Below are 21414 nucleotides of genomic sequence, written 5' to 3' on the forward strand. Positions count from 1 at the left end.
GCAAATTAAAACCCACCTGTTAGAATGACCAAAATTCGGAACATTGACAACACCAAATGCTGGCAAGGATGTGGAGCAAGAGAACTCATTCATTGCTGGTGGGAATGCAAAATGCTACAGCCACTTTGGAATACAGTTTGGTAGTTTCTTACAAACTAAACATACTCTTACCCTACGAACCAGCAGTCTCACTCCTTGGAGCTGAAAACTTATGTCTACAGTAAAACCTGCACATGGATGTTTATAGCAGCTTTATTCATAATTTCTGAAACTTGGAAGCAACCAGGATGTCCTTTGGTAGCTGAGTGGATAAATAACTTTGATCCACCCAGACAGTGGAATATTATTCAGCACTAAAACAAGCTACCAAGCCATGGAAAGACATGAAGGAAACTTAAATACATATTACTAAGTGAAAGAAGCCAATCTGAAAAGGCTACATACTGTAATGATCCCAACTATGTGACATTCTGGAAAATGCAAAAGTCCCGAGACAATAAAAAGATCAGTGGTTGCCAGTGGGTAGGGGCTGGGGAATGGCATGAGGAACAACGAATAGGTGGAGCACAGACTTTTAGTAGTGAAAACACACGATGGATAGATGCCGTTATACATTTATAATTGTATGCCATTGCACCTTTATACATTTATAATGGTGGTAATAGAATGTGCACCAAGAGTGAACCATAATGTAGACTATGGACTTTGGGTGATTGTGTCTCAGTGTAGGCTCATCAGCTTTAACAAGTGTCCCACTCTGGTGGGGGATGTTGGTAATGGGGGAGGCTGTGCATGTGGGGGGCAGGGAGAAATCTCTGCATCTTCCTCAGTTTTGCTGTGAACCCAAAACTGCTCTTAAAAAAAAACTGTCATAGAAAATTTTAATTTAAAAAAAAGTGGCAGTGGGTCAGGGATGAGAGGTATCTTCATAGGGAGCAGGAGCCTGGTCTTGATGCTTTCAACTGACTGTACTTATTAATTAAAAAAATTTTTTTTTAATCTAAGAGATTTTAAAATGAAAGTTGAGTGATCCCTTAACCAAGATAATTTTAAACTGAGCTCCGGACTATAACCATTCTACTACTTTAAGTGAGCTAGTCATATCAAGCTAAGTGTAAGCTGCTTGAGGCTAGAGAGGTGGTAAGTCTATCACTATGTGCTTGACAAGGCCAGTTATTGATGAATATAAACTTATCACACGGGGCTCAGAATCACTTCAGTGTACAGCTACCTGCCCTGGTTTGGAATGCTTGTTGCTCTTTTTCTTAAATTCAGCCTTAAAGAACAGAGTATTAACTGACTCTCCTGAGGTGCCAGAATAAGCGACAGTACACAGAACTAATTAAAAAAATACCTCTGAGGGATATAAATTCCTAACCCACATGTACAAACCTGTTAAAAAATTTTACTCTTCAAAACAAATTTTATCTGCTAAATTTTAAGTTGAATTAAGTAGCAAATGATGCTTAAATGAACAGACCATTACTGTTGACCCTATTCCCTCTCACACCTTTGACCATTTTCTGCATCCCTACTTTTGAAATCAGATTTCAAATTTTCTGCAGCTTGCATTATTGTTTCATAAATTATACGCTGCAATTCTAACATTACTAACAACTGATTTTATGCTCAAACGTCCAAAAAGGCGGTGTCAAATATACTTTTGTTGGCTTTGGTGCTCAGTATGGAATACATAATGAATGGACAAATGTTTCCCACTACTATGGTTATATTCTCCATCTGGATAGCCTTTTCTTAGTAAGTATAATTCCAAGTAAGTCTGACTTACACGATATGGTTTAATGAAGCTGCAGAGATACATCAAATTTATATTTAAAACAAAACACCAAAACCATTTTACCAAAAACTAGTTTTATTTTAAAATTAAGTGCATAGCACTCATCTAATTCCATTGGTGTGGACTTCAGCACCATACTCGCTATTTGCAATTAATGTCATAACAGATACATTTTGGTTTGCAGTCTGTACTTTAGTGTTTATTTAGTGGACTTTGGTAAAGCCCTTTATGCATATCATTAATTTCTTCACAGTACACATTTAATGATGGTCCGGTAATCGCAAAAAACAAAAAAACCTACTTTAAAGACTAATCAATAAATTAAACAAAACAAAACCCACACCACTCCCCCACCCACACCCCCCAAAGCTAGCAGTTGTGAGTTGTATTTATACTGAAACCTAATGTTTTAAAAATAGTTCTGGTTCTCCAACCACCCCATCCCACCCCACCCTGGGTATGCAGCAACAGTAACCAATTACTTATTTTACTCTACACCCCCCCCCCAAATTAATCCAGTGTTCTTTAGCTTTTTAAAATATAAACTGGGAAAGTGTTATTATAGCATTTTTAAAAAGGCATATTCTATAACAAGAATGACATTTAAACCAGTCAGTAAAAGCATTTGACAAGACATTAAATTACCATAGGCACCAGTTGTTGTTTCAAGTTGGGATCTCTATCCCAGTATCTTACATTCATAGTATTATTGAGGTAGTTAAAATACTGAAAATTGGTCCAGGTTGCTAGGTTCTGAATGTGAATGATATATTCTCTTTTGAACCCACCTTCCCCCAAATAATTCAAGTTCTCTTGAGGTAAGAACTACCAAAATCCAATTAGCAGCCTTCTGTAAAGAGAAAGTGGTGATACTTTCAGAAAACAATTTTCATGCTTGAAAACTGCCATGAGTGAGTGTTCTTACCTGAGTGGTTTTTCATTTTATTTACCAGACTTATAAATCCACATCATGCCCTATGTACTTATGTACTCTAAAAGTTACCTTTCTTTAAAGGAAAGGATATTCTGTAAGAATTCACGCTGACAGAAGCCACCCACCCACATTCATCTACTGGAGCCATCTGGATAGATCCATTGCTGTGTTGAGTCCCTTCCCTTCCTAACAAAAGCCATTGGCTTGATTACTGAGACTCCTGCTGCATACCCACAACATCTTTATAATAAGTTTGTCTTCAATGCATATTGTGGCAGTTACATACCTGCCATGCAGTTTCCCTTCTATTCAAGTGCTACCTTTAAAAAAACACAAACAAAAAGACACAACTTACTAATTTTTAAATCAGAAAGCTTCCCTCCACCAAATATCTCTTCTCCCACAGTTAAGAGCACAATGTATACAGTTTCAGTTATTACAATGGTTTTTTCTTTTTACTTTTTCAGTTTATTCCCTCCAAACTCTTTACCCCCAAATTGCCCTTGCTGTAATGACTTATTGCTGTTTTCACTCATCACCAGTATAGTGAAATGTCCCAGGGCAGTCCTGGGGCCAATCTAATGAAAGTCACCTTTGCCTGCTTACTCTTGACTAGCTGGAGTCAAAGGTTGCTTATAAAACCTGTCTTCCATGTAACAAAGTGCTGCTCTAGCACAACCTGAGAACTACCCTGGCCATGTTCCACTTCAAAATAAACCTATGGGACTTTATTCTAGTACTGACATTTTACAGTTTTGCCTTCCCTTGAAAAAACTTTAGAATAATATCAAATCTGAGTATAAATCATTGATTGCACTGAGAAATGCAAAACTTATATATGTATTATGAATGATAGGAACCACCACTTCATTCATTCTAGGATACAATTATGTTCTCGTTTGAAAACACATTCTAGCAGGAGTATACTAACCTATGTTATTAAGGTAGTTCATACTATAACATTCCCAAAGCATGCTGCATTACAGTTAAGTTTCCAAGTAGTTCAAATTCCCTGAGTTAAATGTGTTTAATTCTAAAGATTTGAGGCTGATCTTTAGGGGAAAAAACAACAAAAATTTATGACCATGACTTTAAGATAAGAGAGCTACTCCACCCTTAATTTTAGTACATAAATCCAGGTACCTGTACTATCTGTGATAGGAAGTTATATAGAATATCTAAAAAAAATTTTTTTAACTGCACAGACTGGTATAGCATAGCAATTCATGAGTTTAAACTTAGTCAGAGATTCATTTGTAGATCAAAAATATAACTCAAAACTGCAGAATAAGAAAAAGGACCTCTTCAAAAATTAATACTGTAACTTTCCTTCATAAAAAGACTGTTTGGCAAGTCCACAGATAAACATTAGTTTCTGACATATAAGCCAACATAAGGCCCAGAGGCCACCACAGGTCAAATCACAAAACGGCGAATTGAAGTCTGTCCAAGTTTTCTGTTGTGTTGAATGTTTTTGAAATATTTGGACCATCAGTTGGGGCTTTAAAATTTGTGTCATATAAGGATGTGTTTTAACAGGATTTGACATACACACTGTTAAAGTGTTTGCAGTGTTAGCTTAGTCCTCCCAGATATTCATGGTGCGTTGGAAGGGATATTCAGTCTTCCTGGTGCTGGTGCTGGAAGAGTTCTGATGCCATTTGGATCCCTTTCCTTTTGAAGAGAAGTTTACAAAAAGCTTGCCCCAGAGCTTTGAGTCACAAACAGTCTGGGTTACCAGTCTTACCTTCGCATAAAATCACCTTTCAAAGCATGGAGTAATGCAAGGGTAATGTTCATTTATCTGATAACTACGGTTATAAGAAACATTCAGACAGGGCTTAACTTCTACTGGTATTGCCAGTGACATCCCAACACCAGTCTGCATGTGCCCAAGGCCCTGAACACTAGTTTGGAAGCCAGCAGGACATGTCGGTAGTGTGTAAGATGAGGTGTGTGTGGTAGATACAATCTGCTGACAGCTTGGTTGTTCCGATACAGGATGGCGATACTGCAGCGAGGTCTGATGTGTCTGATGGAGATACTGAGGCTGCTGAAAGTGAACTGCCCGAGAGGGCTGGGAGGCTGTCTGGAACACACTTAGTTGTGCTGGCTGAGGTCCTGCCTGTCCTCTCTGTTTGTTTGCTTCTTTCACATCATTATCATGAGCACTGCAACATGGAGAGAAAGGAAACTGTTAATAATGTTAACTTGAGAAAAATTTGCAAGAAAGCCATGCACCACCCCCAACTCCTTCACAGCTGACTCACTAGACTGCCCCACTGCCCAGGTAGCAGTCACTGCAACCATAATTTCAGCAACAGAAAAATCTCACTCTTAACCTTCTAAAAGCTCCTTTCCTTGGTAGAGCCCTTGGGAACTGGCTGCTGGTAGCTTTAAGGACTATTTTCAGCTTGGAGCTATGTCCACAATAAGTACTTAAATATGACTGCCACTTTGGTGACATCCTGATGGTCCCACAATTCAAAGATGTGGGAATGAGGCAAGATTTGCCTGGATGATCTCAGAGTTATGGGCTCACACAAGAGCACCTCCTTTCCTTACTATGTACCCAGAATCATACTAGCAATGACAACCTCTACCTGCATAACAGCCAAAAGGAATTCCCCTTCCACCAAGTACTGCTCATACAGCGGCTTGCTCATGGCAGCAGGCAGCTGTCAGAGCCAGTATCCTAAAAGCTCTGGGCCTTTGAGAACTTGTTCCCAGGGCCCCTTATACATGAAGAATGTTAATAAGAAATTACAAACACAAGAACAAAGAGGCTTACATCAATAGCCGTTCAATGCACTGCACTAAGAAATCCCAGGAGTAAGCAGTAAGACGATGCAGTCTTGTAGGCCACGTTGGAGAAAGACGAAGTATAATCCTTGAAGAAGCCACACATGCTGCAGCTACTAAAGAAGGTGCATAATTTAGAAAGGCATAATCTGTGGAGACATCAAAAATGAACCTAAGCAACAGAATGCACAAGTCACAAGCTCACAAGTCACTTACTGGCATCCACAATGACTCACCTTGCAAAGATACTTCCAGGAAGTAATCTGCATACTTGGCCATGTAGAGTTTAGTTTTTTCCAAGCAAATCATTGGCCAGCCGTCATGAAGATCGGTTTCATGCACGGCTTCGGAGAGATAATACTCAATGAAATGGGCAGCTGTTGGAAGGCAGAGGTTCCACTGAAAGGTTTCTAATAATAATAGTTCCATATGTAGCAAATTTTGTTTTGTTAATACTAGATTCATATTAGTCATACAACCCAGGCTGTTGAGCTGCTCCAGCTTAGGCACACTATCTTCTTTTTCTTCAAATTTACCTTATAAGCAAAGGAAAATAAGAGTGAGAGAGAGAAAATGTTAGGCGAGTGATCAATGTAAGTCTAGTCACTTAAATGGGATCTGCTGTCCTAGTGCAAAGATTTAGATCCAGACATTTTTTTCCCCTACTTTGGGCAGATACAATTGTGCCAGAACTCTGTGGTTCTCATATCTACATGTTTTCTCTCCCAGTGCCTCTGTTCCCCACCCTTCACCCTCCCCTAAAAAAAAACAAAAAAAACAAAAAAAACGGAACGTGTAAACATTTTGATCTGTGTCCTACCGTGTAATGAAAACAGTCCTATGTGCCAATGAAAAAATAACTCCCTCATCTCACCAGCTGAATCTTTTCAGGAACTTTCTTTTGGGGGTCAGGCGGTAGTTGGTAAAAGAAAATTATTTTAGAACAGAAGAAAGTTTAAAGAATTTAATGTCATAGTTATCTAAAATCAAAAATAGCTAAGCTTCAAGTGTTTCATCTCAGCATATTTTCAGCATAATCTCAATTCCAGAGAGATACAAATAGATTAGAGGAAAAAAACTGGGTGAATATCTAACACAAGCATTCTCATTGTACAAAAAACCCTATTCCTCCTCTTCTAAATTCAAAACAAAAACCTAGCCAAGTCTGTTATTAAGAAAAGGGAGGGGGCTTCCCTGGTGGCACAGTGGTTGGGAATCTGCCTGCCAATTCAGGGGACACGGGTTCGAGCCCTGGTCTGGGAAGATCCCACATGCCGCGGAGCGACTGAGCCTGTGAGCCACAATTGCTGAGCCTGCGCGTCTGGAGCCTGTGCTCCGCAACAAGAGAGGCCACGATAGTGAGAGGCCCGCGCACCGCGATGAAGAGTGGCCCCCGCTTGCCGCAACTAGAGAAAGCCCTCGCATAGAAACGAAGACCCAACACAGCCAAAAATAAAATAAAAATAAAATGAAAAAATTTAAAAAAAAAAGAAAAAAGAAAAGGGAGGATATTTTATACCACTTTTATATCCCCTTACTCAAAGCAGGATAAGAGTAAAGATGCTCTGATGGCTGAACATCATTATTTGAAGGCATTAACTTCTTTTCAGGAAATACTCATCCATATGCACAGCTGAGGAATAAAATGCCCTCTCCAGCCCCTGAATAATTTTTCTACGGATTATGTACCATCTCACACTTTAATTTCCAAGCAAGCATTTACTATACATAAATCATTCACTTTAGATGTTTCAAAAAATTATGGCTGGAGAAAGCTCAAGCTATCAAGTACTATTATGATTTTCCAAATGCAGCAACAGAACCAAAAGAGTTATCGTCAAGTCTCTTTGGGTCTTTGTTCCATGATTATCCATAGAAGAAGGGAAATTAAAACTGAAGCTTTCTACCTCCTAGCATTATGTTCTATTTTACATTAAGGTATAAAATAGTCATATTATATTGCAATTATTATAGATTTCTCACAATAGCTTTTGCACTTGTTCATAATTATAGTTAGAATATGTTATATATTACTATATAAATTTTTTGTTTTACTATTTTGATAACTATTTAAATATATTTGATTTCTTTAGAAATCTTACAATTTTATTTTATCCATTTAAAAGCATTTTTTAGGGAAGACCACAAAGACTACCAAACTAGAAGAAACCAAATGAGTTTCCCTGTGAAGTTTCTCTTCCAGAGGGAATGGGTTTACACCACACATTGAAGTTCCGACAACAAATGGCAGGGGCCAGAATCACTCAGCCCAGATGTTCCACATAATGGAGTCAGTGAGGTTTGTTCAAGTCAGCCTGCCTTAGGGGCTGGGGAAAAAGCGCTGTTAACTACCCTGGTCTTTGCTTAGGGAGGGTGAACGAGAGTAGAAGGTTTTGTCTCCTATGCCAAGAGACTCTAAGCTCATAACTTTAAGAAGAGTCTAGTCCCAAAGAAGTTTAAAATTTCGCTCCCACTCCAGAAATTTTGAACTTTGTTAGATTTAAACTACTCTTAACATTGCTGCAGGTAAGAGATGATCCAAAAAACTTACATAATTCGGACTTTTCAAGAATCTAGATAGTCCTTCCCAATTCAAATCACATAAAGATAAATTTCACAAGTTTTGCCAGAGGCATTTATTAGTACAGCTGAAAGCACTAAAGTAGTCTTAATGACAGTCATCCAGCATGATCACTGCATAAATATAGGAGATGAACCCACTGTTCTCAGTATAACCGAATGGAATTCTTCAGGAGAATGACCTAGGAATTTAGTTCAAGCCCTCTGGATGAATCATTAAGACTTTCAAAGTACTCTATTTGTGTAGAAGCAGCAATACTGGCAGTATACTTCAAAGGAGTATTGTAAAAAATTAATGAGTTTTTTTATATCATGCTTGACGTTCCTTTGAAGAAATATACCACAATCCACTGTTTAATTCAAGGATCAAGAATGTTTCATATTATCTCCTTGAAACTTTCAATAGAAAACAATTGTATATGACCAGTTTCACAGCTCAAGAAACCAAGGTAGCAAGGTTGGCCAATTCATTTAAAGTCAATTAAGTTGAGTCAAACCCAAAATAGAAGACTTATGTTTGAATTCCCAAATCTGTGCTTCTAGACCAAAGTACTACACCAGGTTAAATGGGGACAACAACTACCAGAATAGACAAACTTTTATATTATTAAGCATCCATGGGGTTTTTATATTTATAAAGTACTTGGCTATTACAAGCATGAAAGCCTTTGCATCTTGATTTGCAAAGATAAAAAATAACCTGCATGCTGCATAAATAACCATACTTGGGATTTTAATTAAGGTTTAAGTTTTTTTGGAACCTTTTCATTATATATAGTAATACACTCAGATACATGGATATTAAAGGATTTCAAAATGTGTGACAGCGTCAATGAGCACCTGCATTCATATCCAGTTTTTATTGTGCTGAATGCTATGTGTGTGACTATTTTAAACCTACTTATCCGTTAATACCACATACAGATCACAAAGATCAGTTTCTTCAATTGAAAGGAAATACCGGAAGCCATGGGATTATATTGATAAAGGCCCCCAAACAGGAAATAAAGGCACAGGAAATTCTCATCTGCTTCCCAGAAAACAAAGAATTAGGGGCCACAGAAACAAAACATCAGGTTGTCTTTATAGGAAATGTTCAGATCAGCCATGGAAACCAGCACATTTTCAAAGCCAGGAGTGAATGGCAGCTATGTGGTAGTAGGGCATGGATCAGATGTCACTGTAATCTCTGCCAACTCACATTCTAGTCTTTTATTACTAAGTAGGAAAGAAGTCATCCTTAATATTTACCAAGAACTCTCACAAATGTGTAAGACTATCAATCTAATTAAAAAATGGGTTAGGAACCAGAAGAGATAATTCATAGGAAAAAAAAAAAAGGTTCTAATCTCACTAAAAATTGATATAAACAAAATCATCTGTGAAATACAGTTTTTCACCCATCAAATAGTAAAAAGCTTTGTCAACCCAGTATTGGTGAGCAAGGAGAAACAAGTTCTTGTCACAAATTTTTACTATTAAAAGCTTATAATCTCACTTTGGCTTCATCTTGACTCCAAAATCTTAGTTACACAATGCCTTGAGCAAATTATCAAAAGCCTCATGTTTAAGACTGTTTCCATGCTCTCTACAAGTTCAATGCTGATCACAGAAGGCAAGGGAAGCCAGGGTATACATGTCAAAGAGTTAGAGTTTGAGAATTTCCCAGGATAAATCAGAGTCTTTTCTGGAATGAGCCAAAACCTTTGGGGCTAGGGAGCCAGTGAAGATTATAGAACACTTATGGAGGAATTAATCATTACAATGCTAACTTATATGTGTCAATTTCATACATGCTTTTAAACATATTACCCCACTTGATCCTCACAACAACTTTGTAAGGTGTCTATTTTTATTTTATAGAGAAGTAACTTGAGACTCAAGTTCAAGTTGTTGAAATTCATATTGCTGATGAGATTCAAACCTATATCCATATAGATTTCCTATAATCCCCGCTCTAAAACACTACACGCCTCTCCCCAGTCTGTAGGCCCTTTCTTCCTACCTCTAATAGTATGTACACCCAGGCAGCAGGATATGCATTAGTACCTGAACTTATAAGCTGTGCTCCATTTTTAGCCAAACTACCAAAAGCCTTCCGACCTATTTAATAACTGAAATACAGCTGTCACCCAGTCCTGTCAGCTGTAAGTTGTTTTTCACTTTTACACAACAGGCTGCCCATCCCAAAGCAGGGAGCAGCTGGGGGAGGGGGACATCCATTCTGTGAGGAGAGAAGCATTATTTGAATAAAGTTTATGATAACTAATTGGAGAGCTGACATCGGAATCCAAATGTAAGAAGACAGAGTGTAAGAATGTAAGAAACACTAGAAAGAACTCCACAAATTTAAAACAGACATCAGATACCGAAAACAGGCTACCAGTTTATAAGCATCCTAAGCACTTCTGTTGTAGTAAAGTTAGACTGGAGGGAGGAGAGATTGCAGTGGGCTACTAAGGGCCAGTCTCTTTGATTCCTGACCCTAGTGAAGAGCTGATAGCTTGAACTCCTTTGACCAGTGCCTACTTGGGAGGAGCTGAGACCCTGGGGGACACCTATCTCACACTTTCCCACTCTCCAGTGGAAGAGGAACATGTAAAAGCAATTCTCTCAGGGAAAAAGGGGTGGGGTCAGTAGAACAAAGGGAAGAGGTATCTGACTTTTAGTAACAGGTGGTAAACAGTTCACATTTGAACCCAGCAAATACAAATCCTAAAGCCTAGTTCCTGGAAAATGAGCCAAAAGAACTATATACTACTACACAGATTAAATCAAATAACCTTCAATAAAATAAATTGATCACGACGTGAAACTAACAGTAATAGATAATTTAAAAACAAGAACAACTGAAAACTCCATTCCAACCAATCTAAGATGGGGCACAAATAAAGTATCCTTTCCCCAAATTGTGGAAATTGCAGAAACCTGACACCAATGCCAAGCACTGCATGGTAGCCAGAGTTGTCATTCAACTAGAGACCTCGGTGAACTTTGGTAGTGACATGTAGTTTATGAACATCTAGTTTATAATCCCCAAGTCACTTAGTACATTACTAGTAATTTTAGTCACAAATTTAAGTCAGTCTACGAACTGACTATGCATCACTCATAATTTCACAGTCCACAGGCATAGACCAGGTAGGGCTTGGTAGTGGTAAAAGGACAGTGATAACCACAGCAGGCAAAAAATTTTTCATTAATGATCCCAAGTTTTTAAAATAACCGAACTTGCATGTTTGACTTCCAGTGTCTCTCTACTATAAACTGATCCTATAATAAACTAACATTCTCAGGATAACAAGAAGCCATTCCATGTGGATACTCACACATTTGACATGTCAAGTATGGGTTTTTCCAATCCTATGCAAACTATTAAACCACAAAGGGCTTCATAGCTAGTGATGAAACATATACAGAATTGTACACATGATTGCTTATGAGGATGAAATCTTAATTAAAGGTTAAATTAAAGGTTACTTATAAATGTACAAGCATTCCCTCTGGCTTTCTGGATGGTGGGGAGAGGAGCAGGTGATGTGTCTGGATCTCAGAGGATAACAGATTAAGAGAGAAATATAGATATTCAGGAAATATACTATTCTGGTAAGAATTTGACTCAAGTTACATGGGGACAGGGTTGGAAGACAAGTCTAGAAAGGTGGCTAGGTCCAGATGAAAGGTTCTAAATGTTACAATAAGGAGTTTCCACCTCAACCCACAGGCAGTGGAAAGTCATCAGTGGGCTATGTTTATTTATATTCAGCCTGGTCCACAAAGGAGTTGAAATAACTTACAAAAAGGTTGAGGTCATCAGATGAAAGGAAAAATAAGGGCAGGAAAAGAAAATCTGAGAAGAGACTGGTTTCATAAATGATACCACACAGGCCTGAATTTGGTTTAGGTTTATTTGCAGTCAAAGTGCAAAGGTGTTTTAGAAAGAATTCTGGTGGCAGGGTAGAGGAGGAATGTTCCTTAGACAGCAACCACATTGGATCCTAAACCCTCAAGTGGAGGTTAGGTGAAGGCAGTCAGTATTTCTACATGCTACTTTAAGTGGGACTTAAATTTCTATTGTAATGACATGAATAATATAAAAACTACAAAATGGATTCAACTTCAATTCAATCAAATACCATCTTTTCACATTACTAAAAGAAGAAAACTTTCAGTTTCAATGCCTTTACTCACCCTCTTTCTCTCAAGGTACTAACAAACAATGAAATGTGTTACAGGAAGATGTTAAGAGAAAGGCACCAAAAGACTCATTATCAGATTCTACCTTACAGCTTACTACATAGTTTTGCCTACTGCAAAAGCAGATGTTTTCACATTTATAGCAGTTGCACATGAATCTTCAGTTCATTAAGCCAACTCATTACATACTCAGTAGAAGGTATTCTAACAGCATGAGTATGGTACCTTTTAGAGTTTCTCAACCTAAGCTCCACTGACATTTTGGGCTAGATAATTCTTTGTTGTGCGGGGCTGTCCTGTACATTGCAGATGTTTACCTTCCTCCCAGGTTGTGAGGACAACCAAAACTGTCTCCACACATTGCCAAATACCTGCCATGAGGCACAACTGCTCTTGGCTGAGAATCACTGCTTTAAGACAATGGTTCTCAATTGGAAAAGTACATCAGAATCACCTTTGGAACTTTTAAAAAGTTAAAAAATATCCAGGCCCCATGATGTAGATTCTGAGTCAGTAGATCTGGAGTGGCTTAGATATCTGTATCAGAATCTTCAGGATGTAGGGCCCAGGCACACATGTTTTAAAAAGACTCCAGAGCCACTTTTTAATATGTCTGGTTAAGAATTACTATGCCAAAAAGCACTTTCAACATAAACTTTCTGATACTAGTAAACTGGAATGAAAGGAATTTGGTGATATTTCACTGAGTTCTATGTAAATTTATTTTATTATAAACAATGGAATTTTCCAGTCATGTATATCAGATTCATACTTACTTGCTAGAAGCAGACAGGAAAGTGCAACTAAATGCAGCTGCTGGATAGAGATGTCATACCGATCCATAAACAGGTCCAGCAAATAGACAGCAAGATGTCGGGCAGAAGGGCAGAGGGTGAAACGATTGCTCACAATGGCAATCAAGTCAGCAAAATACCTTCTAAGACTTAGTTGAGGGGACTGGCCTTTGTAGGAAGGTAACTTCAGCTCCTAAATCAAGAGGAACAACATTTAGTCTAACATAGCATATAGAAGAATTATTCCCACAGTGCAAAGGTGACACTTTTTCCCCAATATATTACTGATACAAGTGCCTAAAACACACTTTTCTTGAGTAAAACACAAAAATGAAAAAGTTGAGTGGCAGGATAATGAATGGCATTTAAAATTTAAAGCCAAACTTTTCTCCTTATTCTTAACCACATCTGACATAACCAGTTATAGGTGTTTCTTGCATTATGGAATAAATGTATTCTAGCAAGATTTTTAATAAGGGAATCCTGTTTTCCCTACCAGGTGTTTTCAGGAAAACAGCATTACCAAAATACCAACCAAACCATATATACACACCCCCTACAAGAAGCTCAAAGCTTTTGGTTAGAAGGTAACAGATATGTTCCTCGTATGATGCATACTGTATTATACATGCAGGGATGTGGAAGGTAGAGACTAGTATACATCCACTAGTATCTTCTAATCAGGCTTCTCATTTTTTAAAAATGAGAAAATTTCTATACTATTAAAGTATTTCTAGAACACAGAGAAAGATGGAAGGGTTCTAAATTCATTTTATGAGCTCAGCATAATGCCACACTAAACCCAAAAGGTATCACAATGGAAGGAAGTAACACGGATATGACCCTAAAAGCACAGGGAAAAAAAAAGCAAAAAATAAGACAAATTAGACTTCATCAAAATAAAAACTTTTGTGCATCAAAGGACACTATCAACAGAGTGAAAAGGCAACACACAGAATGGGAGAAAATATTTGCAAATCATGTATCTGGTAAGGTGTTAATATCCAGATTAAATAAAGAACTCTTTTATATATACAACTCAACAAAAAAAACAACTCAATTAAAAAATGGGCAAGGGACTTGACTAAACATTTCTCCAAAGAAGATGTACAGATGGCCAATAAGCACATAAAAAGATGCTCAAAATCACTAATCATTAGGGAAATGCAAATAAAAACCATTAAGAGATACCATTTCATACCAATTAGGATTGCTATTGTCAAAAAAACCCAAAAAACAAAATCTAGAAAACAGAAACTAACAAGTGTCAACAAGGATATAAAATAATTGGAACCCTTGTGTATTGGCAGGAATATAAAACTGTGCAGCCACTGTGAACAACAGTATTGCAATTCCTTAAAAAAAATTAAATGTAGAATTACCATATGATCCAGCAATTCCACTTTTAGGTATATACCCAAAAGAAGTTAAAGTAGGGACTCAAACAGATATTTGTACATCCATGTTCATAGCAGCATTGTCCACAACAGCCAAAAAGTGGAAACAAACAACCCAAGTGTTCATCAACAAATGAATGGATAAACAAAATGCAATATATACATACAATGGAATATTATTCAGCCTTAAAAAGGAATGAAATTCCGATATATGCTACAACATGGATGATTAAGTCATCTAGAGATGATTTAAAGTATATGGGAGGATGTGTGTAGGATATACAGAAATATTACTCCATTTTATATAAGGGACTTGCGCATCCTCAGATTTCGGTATCCGCAGGGATCCGGGAACAAATTCCCCATGGATAATGAGGGAAAACTATATAGTTTTTCACTTACCAGATTATATTTTATTAATCTTTTGCTTATGCTATCAAGAGTGGATATAGGAACTCCCATATATTATTGGTGACACTGACAATTGATATAACCTCCTGAAGGAGAACTAGGTAATATGAATTTTTGAAAATGCAGACTGCAGATACCCCTTAACCTAGCAACAACAGGCCTAGGAATTTATCCTACATATAAGGAGGTCCTTTGCAGCACTCTTTTTAATAGCAAAATGGTGGAATAAAGAGGTTAATGTCAAAAACCTGCATGGATCTCCAGAGAATTTTTTTCAGTGGATAAAACCCAATCCCCAAAGATCACATAGTGCATAATTCCACTTATATAACATTCTTGAAATGACAAAATTATAAAAATAAAGAACAGATCAGTGGTTGCCAGAGGTTAAGGGAGGATGAGGATGGGAGGAAAGAGGGTGTGCCTATAAAAGGGTAACATGGGAGATCCTTGTGGTGATAAATGTACAGAAAATGTGCTGTACCTTGACTGTATCAATATCAATACTATCCTGGCTGTGATAATTGTACCATAGTTTTGCAAGATTGTTACCATGGGGGTAGGGGGGGAGATGGGGAGGGAGGACTGGGTAAAGGGTATAGGGGGTCTCAAAATAAGCGTAATTTTTTTAAAAAGCTTGATGTCTATCAATAAGGAACTAATTAAATAAACTTAAGGGACATCGATTCAATGTGGACATTAAAATAAAGGGCAGTAGACCTATATGTGTTGATATAGAAAATTCTGACAAACTGAGTGAGGGTGGGGTGGGAGGAAGGTACAGAACAGTGAATATATATTATAACCTCTTGTATCAACAACAAAAAAATTGTATTTGCAGATATACTAATTTATTGGGTATCTTTTCAGGAAAAAAACCCAATAATGCTGGTAACCTTAGGGAATCAGGGAATAGTGAGGGTTGGGGAAAGCTCATTTTAAACCTGATACTGGGTCTTCCCTGGTGGTCCAGTGGTTAAGACTCTGTGCTCCCAATGCAGGGGGCCCGGGTTCGATCCCTGGTAGGGGAACTAAGATCCCACATACTGCAACTAAGCCTGCGCGCTGCAACTAGAGAAGCCCACGCGCCGCAATGAAGACCCAGTGCAGCCAAAGTAAATAAATAAATAAATAAAACACCAGATACTATCCCAAAATTTTTAAACCCATATGCATGTATCACTTAAAAATATATTAGTAGGAGTTACTTGGGAGATAGGCTAATGGGCTATTTTATGTTTTTAATTTTTGTATAAGTGAAAAAAGAATCAACAAATGCTATTGAAGAAAAAGAAAACACATTGGCTTAGGCTTGCTCAACTCTCTGAAGAGAAAAAATACTAATTTCTCTAAATAAAGGGAACATGCGAATTTCTCATGTAGTCGCTAGGATTTTTCTCTTTTTTACCATTTCTGTAGATTTTTACAATGGTGTAAATGAGTTACCATTTCAAATTCCAACTTTCTTAGCTGTCATCATGTGATATTTATTGAGCATCTCCCATGTAGCAGATACTGTGCTAACCTCAGGGATAAAAGCTGGAATACAGTTTCAAGCCTCTCTCTAGCAGGTGAACCAAAATACAGAGATTATTAGAATATAATATAGTAACCACAGGGTATTATAGAACACTGAGGAAGGAGATCTAACCCAGCTCACGGGGTGGGATGTTAGGAAAAAACAAAACCAGGGCAGGCTTTCTGTAAAAGAGGCCTGAACAAGGTCTCAAAGATGCACTGGGAAACTTAGCTGGAAGACACTTGTGGACTTTATTTTTAACTATGTTAACTTTGCCAAATGAAGACAAAACAAAGGCAAGAATCCAAGGGCCATCACTAGGGGACTTTTAACAATGTGTCCAATATATTCTCTTTATATTATTTTAAATGGTAAAGTACAAGGGCTTATCATATGGCTGTCAGATTTAGTTCTTTGTCCATGTAGTGCAGTTATACGCATGAGAAAATGACCTACGCTTCTCTCAGCTTATGAGTTTTTTCTAATGTCTATTCCTGATCCCCCAGAATTGAACACTCTTGTTCCTGTCTGCTTCTCAGGATCCCACAGGACCAAAGCACAGAGAGACCTAAACATGTCATCTCCAACTCCAATCTCAGGTCCCCATTAGCTCACCGCCCTAAATGCCATCCCCTTCCCAGAATGGGTTAACTGTCCAGTCAGGCTGGAAATAAAGGCATAGAAGGAATACTCACAACTCTGTGGGATATTTTCTTGATGCTTCTCACAAAGTTAGCATTGTTCCCATCTGTCATAAAGGCTCCTGAAAATACTTCCCCAAGCAGCCTAAGACACTAGTATACATAGCAAAACAATGAGAAGAAAGAGAAGACACAGGGTATAAGAGGACAGCTGCTTTGTTGGGGGTCGGGGGTGGGGGGGGAAGAAGTGATTGTATTTTACAAAAACAGTACAGCTGGCATTTGGGGTTAAAGAGGATTTTCATTTGTTGTAATTTTTACTCTTCCCTAGTAGATGCAAGGCTGGTCACACCAATTATTCCTCCACAAACCTTGGGTCTAAACATAGATACCTTCCATTGTGCCTGAATGGCAACTGCCCAAAGGAAGACCCAAATTCAGATGCTCTAAATTTTATGAGATTAGACTCCATAAAGGTAGGGATCATGTCTGTCTCATTCACTATTACCATTCCAACCCCTGGCATAGCACCTTGCACACTGTAGGCATGCAAATATGTTGAATAAGCATATGACTACCCAACTAAATCACCTAATTAATAGCCTGGAATTAACATGTATTCTCTGTGAGAAAAGTTCATTTTAACTTTCCTTGACTTCAGTGTACTACAAACAGTGGTCTCTCCAGTTCCACAGGTTCAAGTTTTACTGATTAACAAATTATAAAGTGTGGCCATTGTGTCAAATAACAAGAATGTGGCTTACACAATGCTTAAAGATAAAATAAAGACAACCCACAGTAGCATGCCGCAGGTGGCCCAAGACAACTTTCAGTAGCATTCTTTCAGGCCCTGTGCTATCTCATCCTCTGATAGTTTGTAAGTAAGTTTAGTACAGATTGTGTCTTATTCCTTGGATCCTCCCCAGAGCTCAATACACAAAAACATTCAACAAATCTGCTGGAAAAAAAATCCATTTCCAACCTCAACTAACAAAATTAATTCAGGTAATCACTCAGGATTAAAATTACACATAAAATGTAAGAATCAAAAACCATGGAAATCACCAAGAAAAATCTTTTAAGTTTCATGTCATTACAAAACATATGTATCATTAACATCAAATATTATTTTCACCACATACCAGAGGAATAAAGAGCTGACACTTAGAAAATAAGAGCATTTAAAACTGAAAGACAACATCTGAAAAAAACAAACAAACAAACAAACAGGTATTTGGACAATTTTCAAAGTGGAAAACCCGCAACTCTCTTCTTAACATTCCAGAGAACCATGCCATAGTTGAGACTTTTCTGTAGTACAAACAGCCTCTTAGTGGGCTGAGGTGTATTTAGTGTGTCTATGAGACTGAATGTCAGAATTAATAAGCAGCATTTAGAACTCAAACTTTAGAAAAGGGTACAACTGTAACAATTTAAGTCAGAATTAGGTTTTCTAATCTACTTAACCTGGTTAAAAAAAAATCAAGATACAAGTTCATTATCACCCCAGGATCTCTCAACTCCAACAGTGAGCAGCCTTTTTATTAAAGAGTCAGCTGTTTTGCTTCTTTCCAATTTTCTATACATAATGAGTGGCTCTCTCTATCCATAGTGAAATTAAGTTAAGTTAGAGTTAATTTTGGATCTGGTCTCTCTTCTGGTTATCAAAGACACAGAGTTGACACATTTCGCTAAGATATGACATACAGAATAAAATTGTTACTTAGGAGCAACAATAAACAAAATTTGCATTGTGCCAGAAAGGTGTACTTTTTCCCCAACATCTTTTAAAATATAGTAGGTCTACTCCCGGCCTTTGATATTAGCTGAAGAAGCAGCTAACTCCTACCTTAGGGCTTTTTGAACACCCCCCAAGTCTTGGGGTTTCGGGGGTAGAGAATAACAAATAGTTATCACTTCCTTAGTGCTTACTATATGCCAAGCACTGTTCTGAGCACATCTACAGTATTACCTCATTTTAATCTTCACAGTCGTCCCATAAAGCACGTTCTATTATTATTATTCATTTGACAGATGAGGAAATTGAGAAGCAGAAAATTAAGTAACTTGTTCAAAGTCTCACAGCAAGTTAGTGGAAAGGCTGGGGAATTTACTGTTGTACAAATGTGACATAACAGACAGCTGCATGCAACAGCAACTATAGAAGGAAGGCTGCTCTGCCCAATAAAAAGCCAGCACACTTATCTTTTTAAATACAGTATCAAATCCATGTTCCACGTGGAAACAAGGACATCAGAATGTCCCTTCACACCTTCCCTCTCCCAACTACCACGCCCCACCCCCTCCTCATTCAAGTTTCAGGTTCTTCTGCTACAACCCAGGGAAGAAGCCAAGAAGTTAATTAACCTTGAGCAAATAGGCAAACTCGCCTTTTCTGGTCTGGAAACTAGTGGTTAAAGACCCGGACCGGGCTTTCCAGGGAGCCGAGATTCATACTAACTGGCATAAGACACCGAATGGAAAGGTCTGGGCATCGCGGTTACCTTGTATCGAAGAGCTTGATGGATATCAGCAGCCAGCTGTCCCCGCCACCACTGACCCTCCAGCTCCATGGGACCGGGCGGCGCGCCTGGCCAGACGCGGCAACTTCAGTCTGTAAGACACACCCCAGACGCGGTCACTGCCAGCTCCCTCCACGCGCCCCTCCGCGCCCCCTCCCCGAGGGGTGTGACCTCAGGCCACCCTGGGCGACTGTTCATCTTCACCTGACTCGCCCTAAAATCAGCACCGATCCAAACCAATTCCCTGACGCCGCACGTAAGACCCGAGCCACCGGTCAGGAGGAGCCGGCTTGTGTGGAGAACGGCCGGACCGGGCGCCGGGCAAACTGGGACCAACTTGGGCCCTAGTTCCCAAGGCGCGGACCCGGGCGCGTGCTCGGGAAAGCCGGACGGGAGGCCCGGCTTCGGGCTCCCGCGCCCCGGCTTTAATTCTCCAGCCGGCCCTGAGGAGACTTGACACCAGTCACAGCCCCCCTGAGGTGAAAACCTCCCGCCGAGAAACCCGGAGACGAACGCCCGCGCGTCTCCGGGTGCCCGCTGCAGACAGTCGGGGGCGCGCTCCTCCCCGGGAGCCTCCTCGCGGCCCGGCCGGCCCCAGCGCGCACGCAGGCCGCCGCCTCCTCATCCGGAGGAGCGCACGGGATCGCGCGGCCCCAGAAAGGCGAACAAAAGGCCGGGCCGGGCGGGTCCGGTGCCCCGCCGCCAGCCCAGGCCTGCCGGTTCCCACGGCGGCCTCCCTTACCCGGAACCGCGGCCCTCACAGGCCCAGCCCCGCCAGCGTGCGGGGGACGCCGGCCCCGCTCATGCTGCGGACAGTCGGCCGCGAAGCGCCGGCCTCAGCTCGGGCCGAGCGCCGAGGCGCTCGCGCCGCCCATTGTTAAAGGACCGGCAGGCGGCTCCGCGTACAAAGCCAGCGCGGGGGCACATGCGGCCCCGCCGCTGCCAATCTCGTCTCGCGATACAGCCGGGTCATCCGGAGCTGTCCAATGGGCGGCCGGGCCGGGCCCAGGTGCAACGCCCGGCAGCGGCTTGGCGGCCCCCGCCGGACGCGGCAGCATCGCCGGTCGGCTTTGCGCGGCCCTGAGCTTCGCTTTGCCCGAGAGCCCCAACACCACCTACCGCAAAGCCGGCCTGAGGTGCGGGCAGAGGTCTGAAGGGAGCGCCGGAGAAATTAAAATGCTGATCATCCTTCCGTTGGCCAATCCGGTCATGCCTCTCACCTGCTGAGAACCTTCGATGGCTTCCCGATGCGGAGGAGCAAAGTTCCGATGCCTCAAGTTGGCGTTTTAAACCCTTCTCGGCGTGGATTGAGTCGGCCTCATCTCGCGTTACAACAGCCCCGTACATTCGAGGGATGGGATTATCAGTCCCTCCATTTGTGCTTTACCCGTTTCCGAAGCCCCTAAAGTTGCTTTCTTTGTGAAATTCTGTCTCTTAAGTTCCACCTCAAAACCTATTCCTTCTAGAAACCTAATTAATCTCTTCGTCTTCCTTATTTCCTTTGCTTTAGAGATTCCCAAAGCTTTGAATGAAGGCGGTGAAGATTACCTTTAGTAACCTAGCTTGTCAAATCTGTAGCGGATGTAATTAACCATCTGCGGTCGTAAATCAGGAAAAAAAAAAAAAACAAAACCCTGTGGAAACACTCCAATTAAGGTGATGCAAGACCTGAAGTGTGAAATCTAATCAATTGTACTTTAACTTGTTTAGTGGAATATCACAACAGAAGTAGATGGTCAGCCCAGGACAGTGATCCTCACTTCTGAGAATGTACATCAACCTCTTTAAATATTAAAAAATAAATCATGAAACCCTAACC

At 39.9% G+C, this 21414-nt stretch overlaps 1 protein-coding gene across 9 annotated transcripts; it reads right to left on the reverse strand.

Moving 5' to 3' along the window:
- Positions 1-1853: 1853 nt before the first annotated feature.
- On the reverse strand, positions 1854-20799 carry CCNJ (cyclin J). Of its 9 annotated transcripts, none has more exons than XM_036829343.1 (7): positions 20715-20799; positions 19578-19687; positions 17128-17226; positions 13088-13298; positions 5771-6070; positions 5524-5683; positions 1854-4903 (listed from the first exon to the last, which is right to left on the reverse strand). In XM_036829343.1, the coding sequence occupies exons 2-7, from the start codon at positions 19644-19646 to the stop codon at positions 4492-4494; spliced, it is 1251 nt and encodes a 416-aa protein (XP_036685238.1). In that variant the 5' UTR covers positions 19647-19687; positions 20715-20799; the 3' UTR covers positions 1854-4491. The 9 variants fall into 9 exon arrangements, with proteins under 9 accessions (XP_036685238.1, XP_036685241.1, XP_036685239.1 ...); XM_036829346.1 differs by lacking the exon at positions 20715-20799 and adding an exon at positions 20338-20462 and having other exon boundaries at positions 5524-5647; XM_036829344.1 differs by lacking the exon at positions 20715-20799 and adding an exon at positions 20338-20462 and having other exon boundaries at positions 5524-5650.
- Positions 20800-21414: the final 615 nt, after the last annotated feature.

The sequence above is a fragment of the Balaenoptera musculus genome, chromosome 16 (assembly GCF_009873245.2).
Source record: "Balaenoptera musculus isolate JJ_BM4_2016_0621 chromosome 16, mBalMus1.pri.v3, whole genome shotgun sequence".
NCBI lineage: Eukaryota > Metazoa > Chordata > Mammalia > Artiodactyla > Balaenopteridae > Balaenoptera > Balaenoptera musculus.

Bases quoted from the DNA above. Each gene is read 5' to 3' on its own strand.
- CCNJ (XM_036829343.1), bottom strand. From the start codon at position 19,646: ATGGAGCTGGAGGGTCAGTGGTGGCGGGGACAGCTGGCTGCTGATATC. The intron at 13,299-17,127 runs GTGAGTATTCCT...CTCTTGATTTAG, and splicing joins AGAAAATATCCCACAGAGTT to GAGCTGAAGTTACCTTCCTA. The intron at 6,071-13,087 runs GTAAGTATGAAT...TTTGCTTATAAG, and splicing joins TTCCTGTCTGCTTCTAGCAA to GTAAATTTGAAGAAAAAGAA.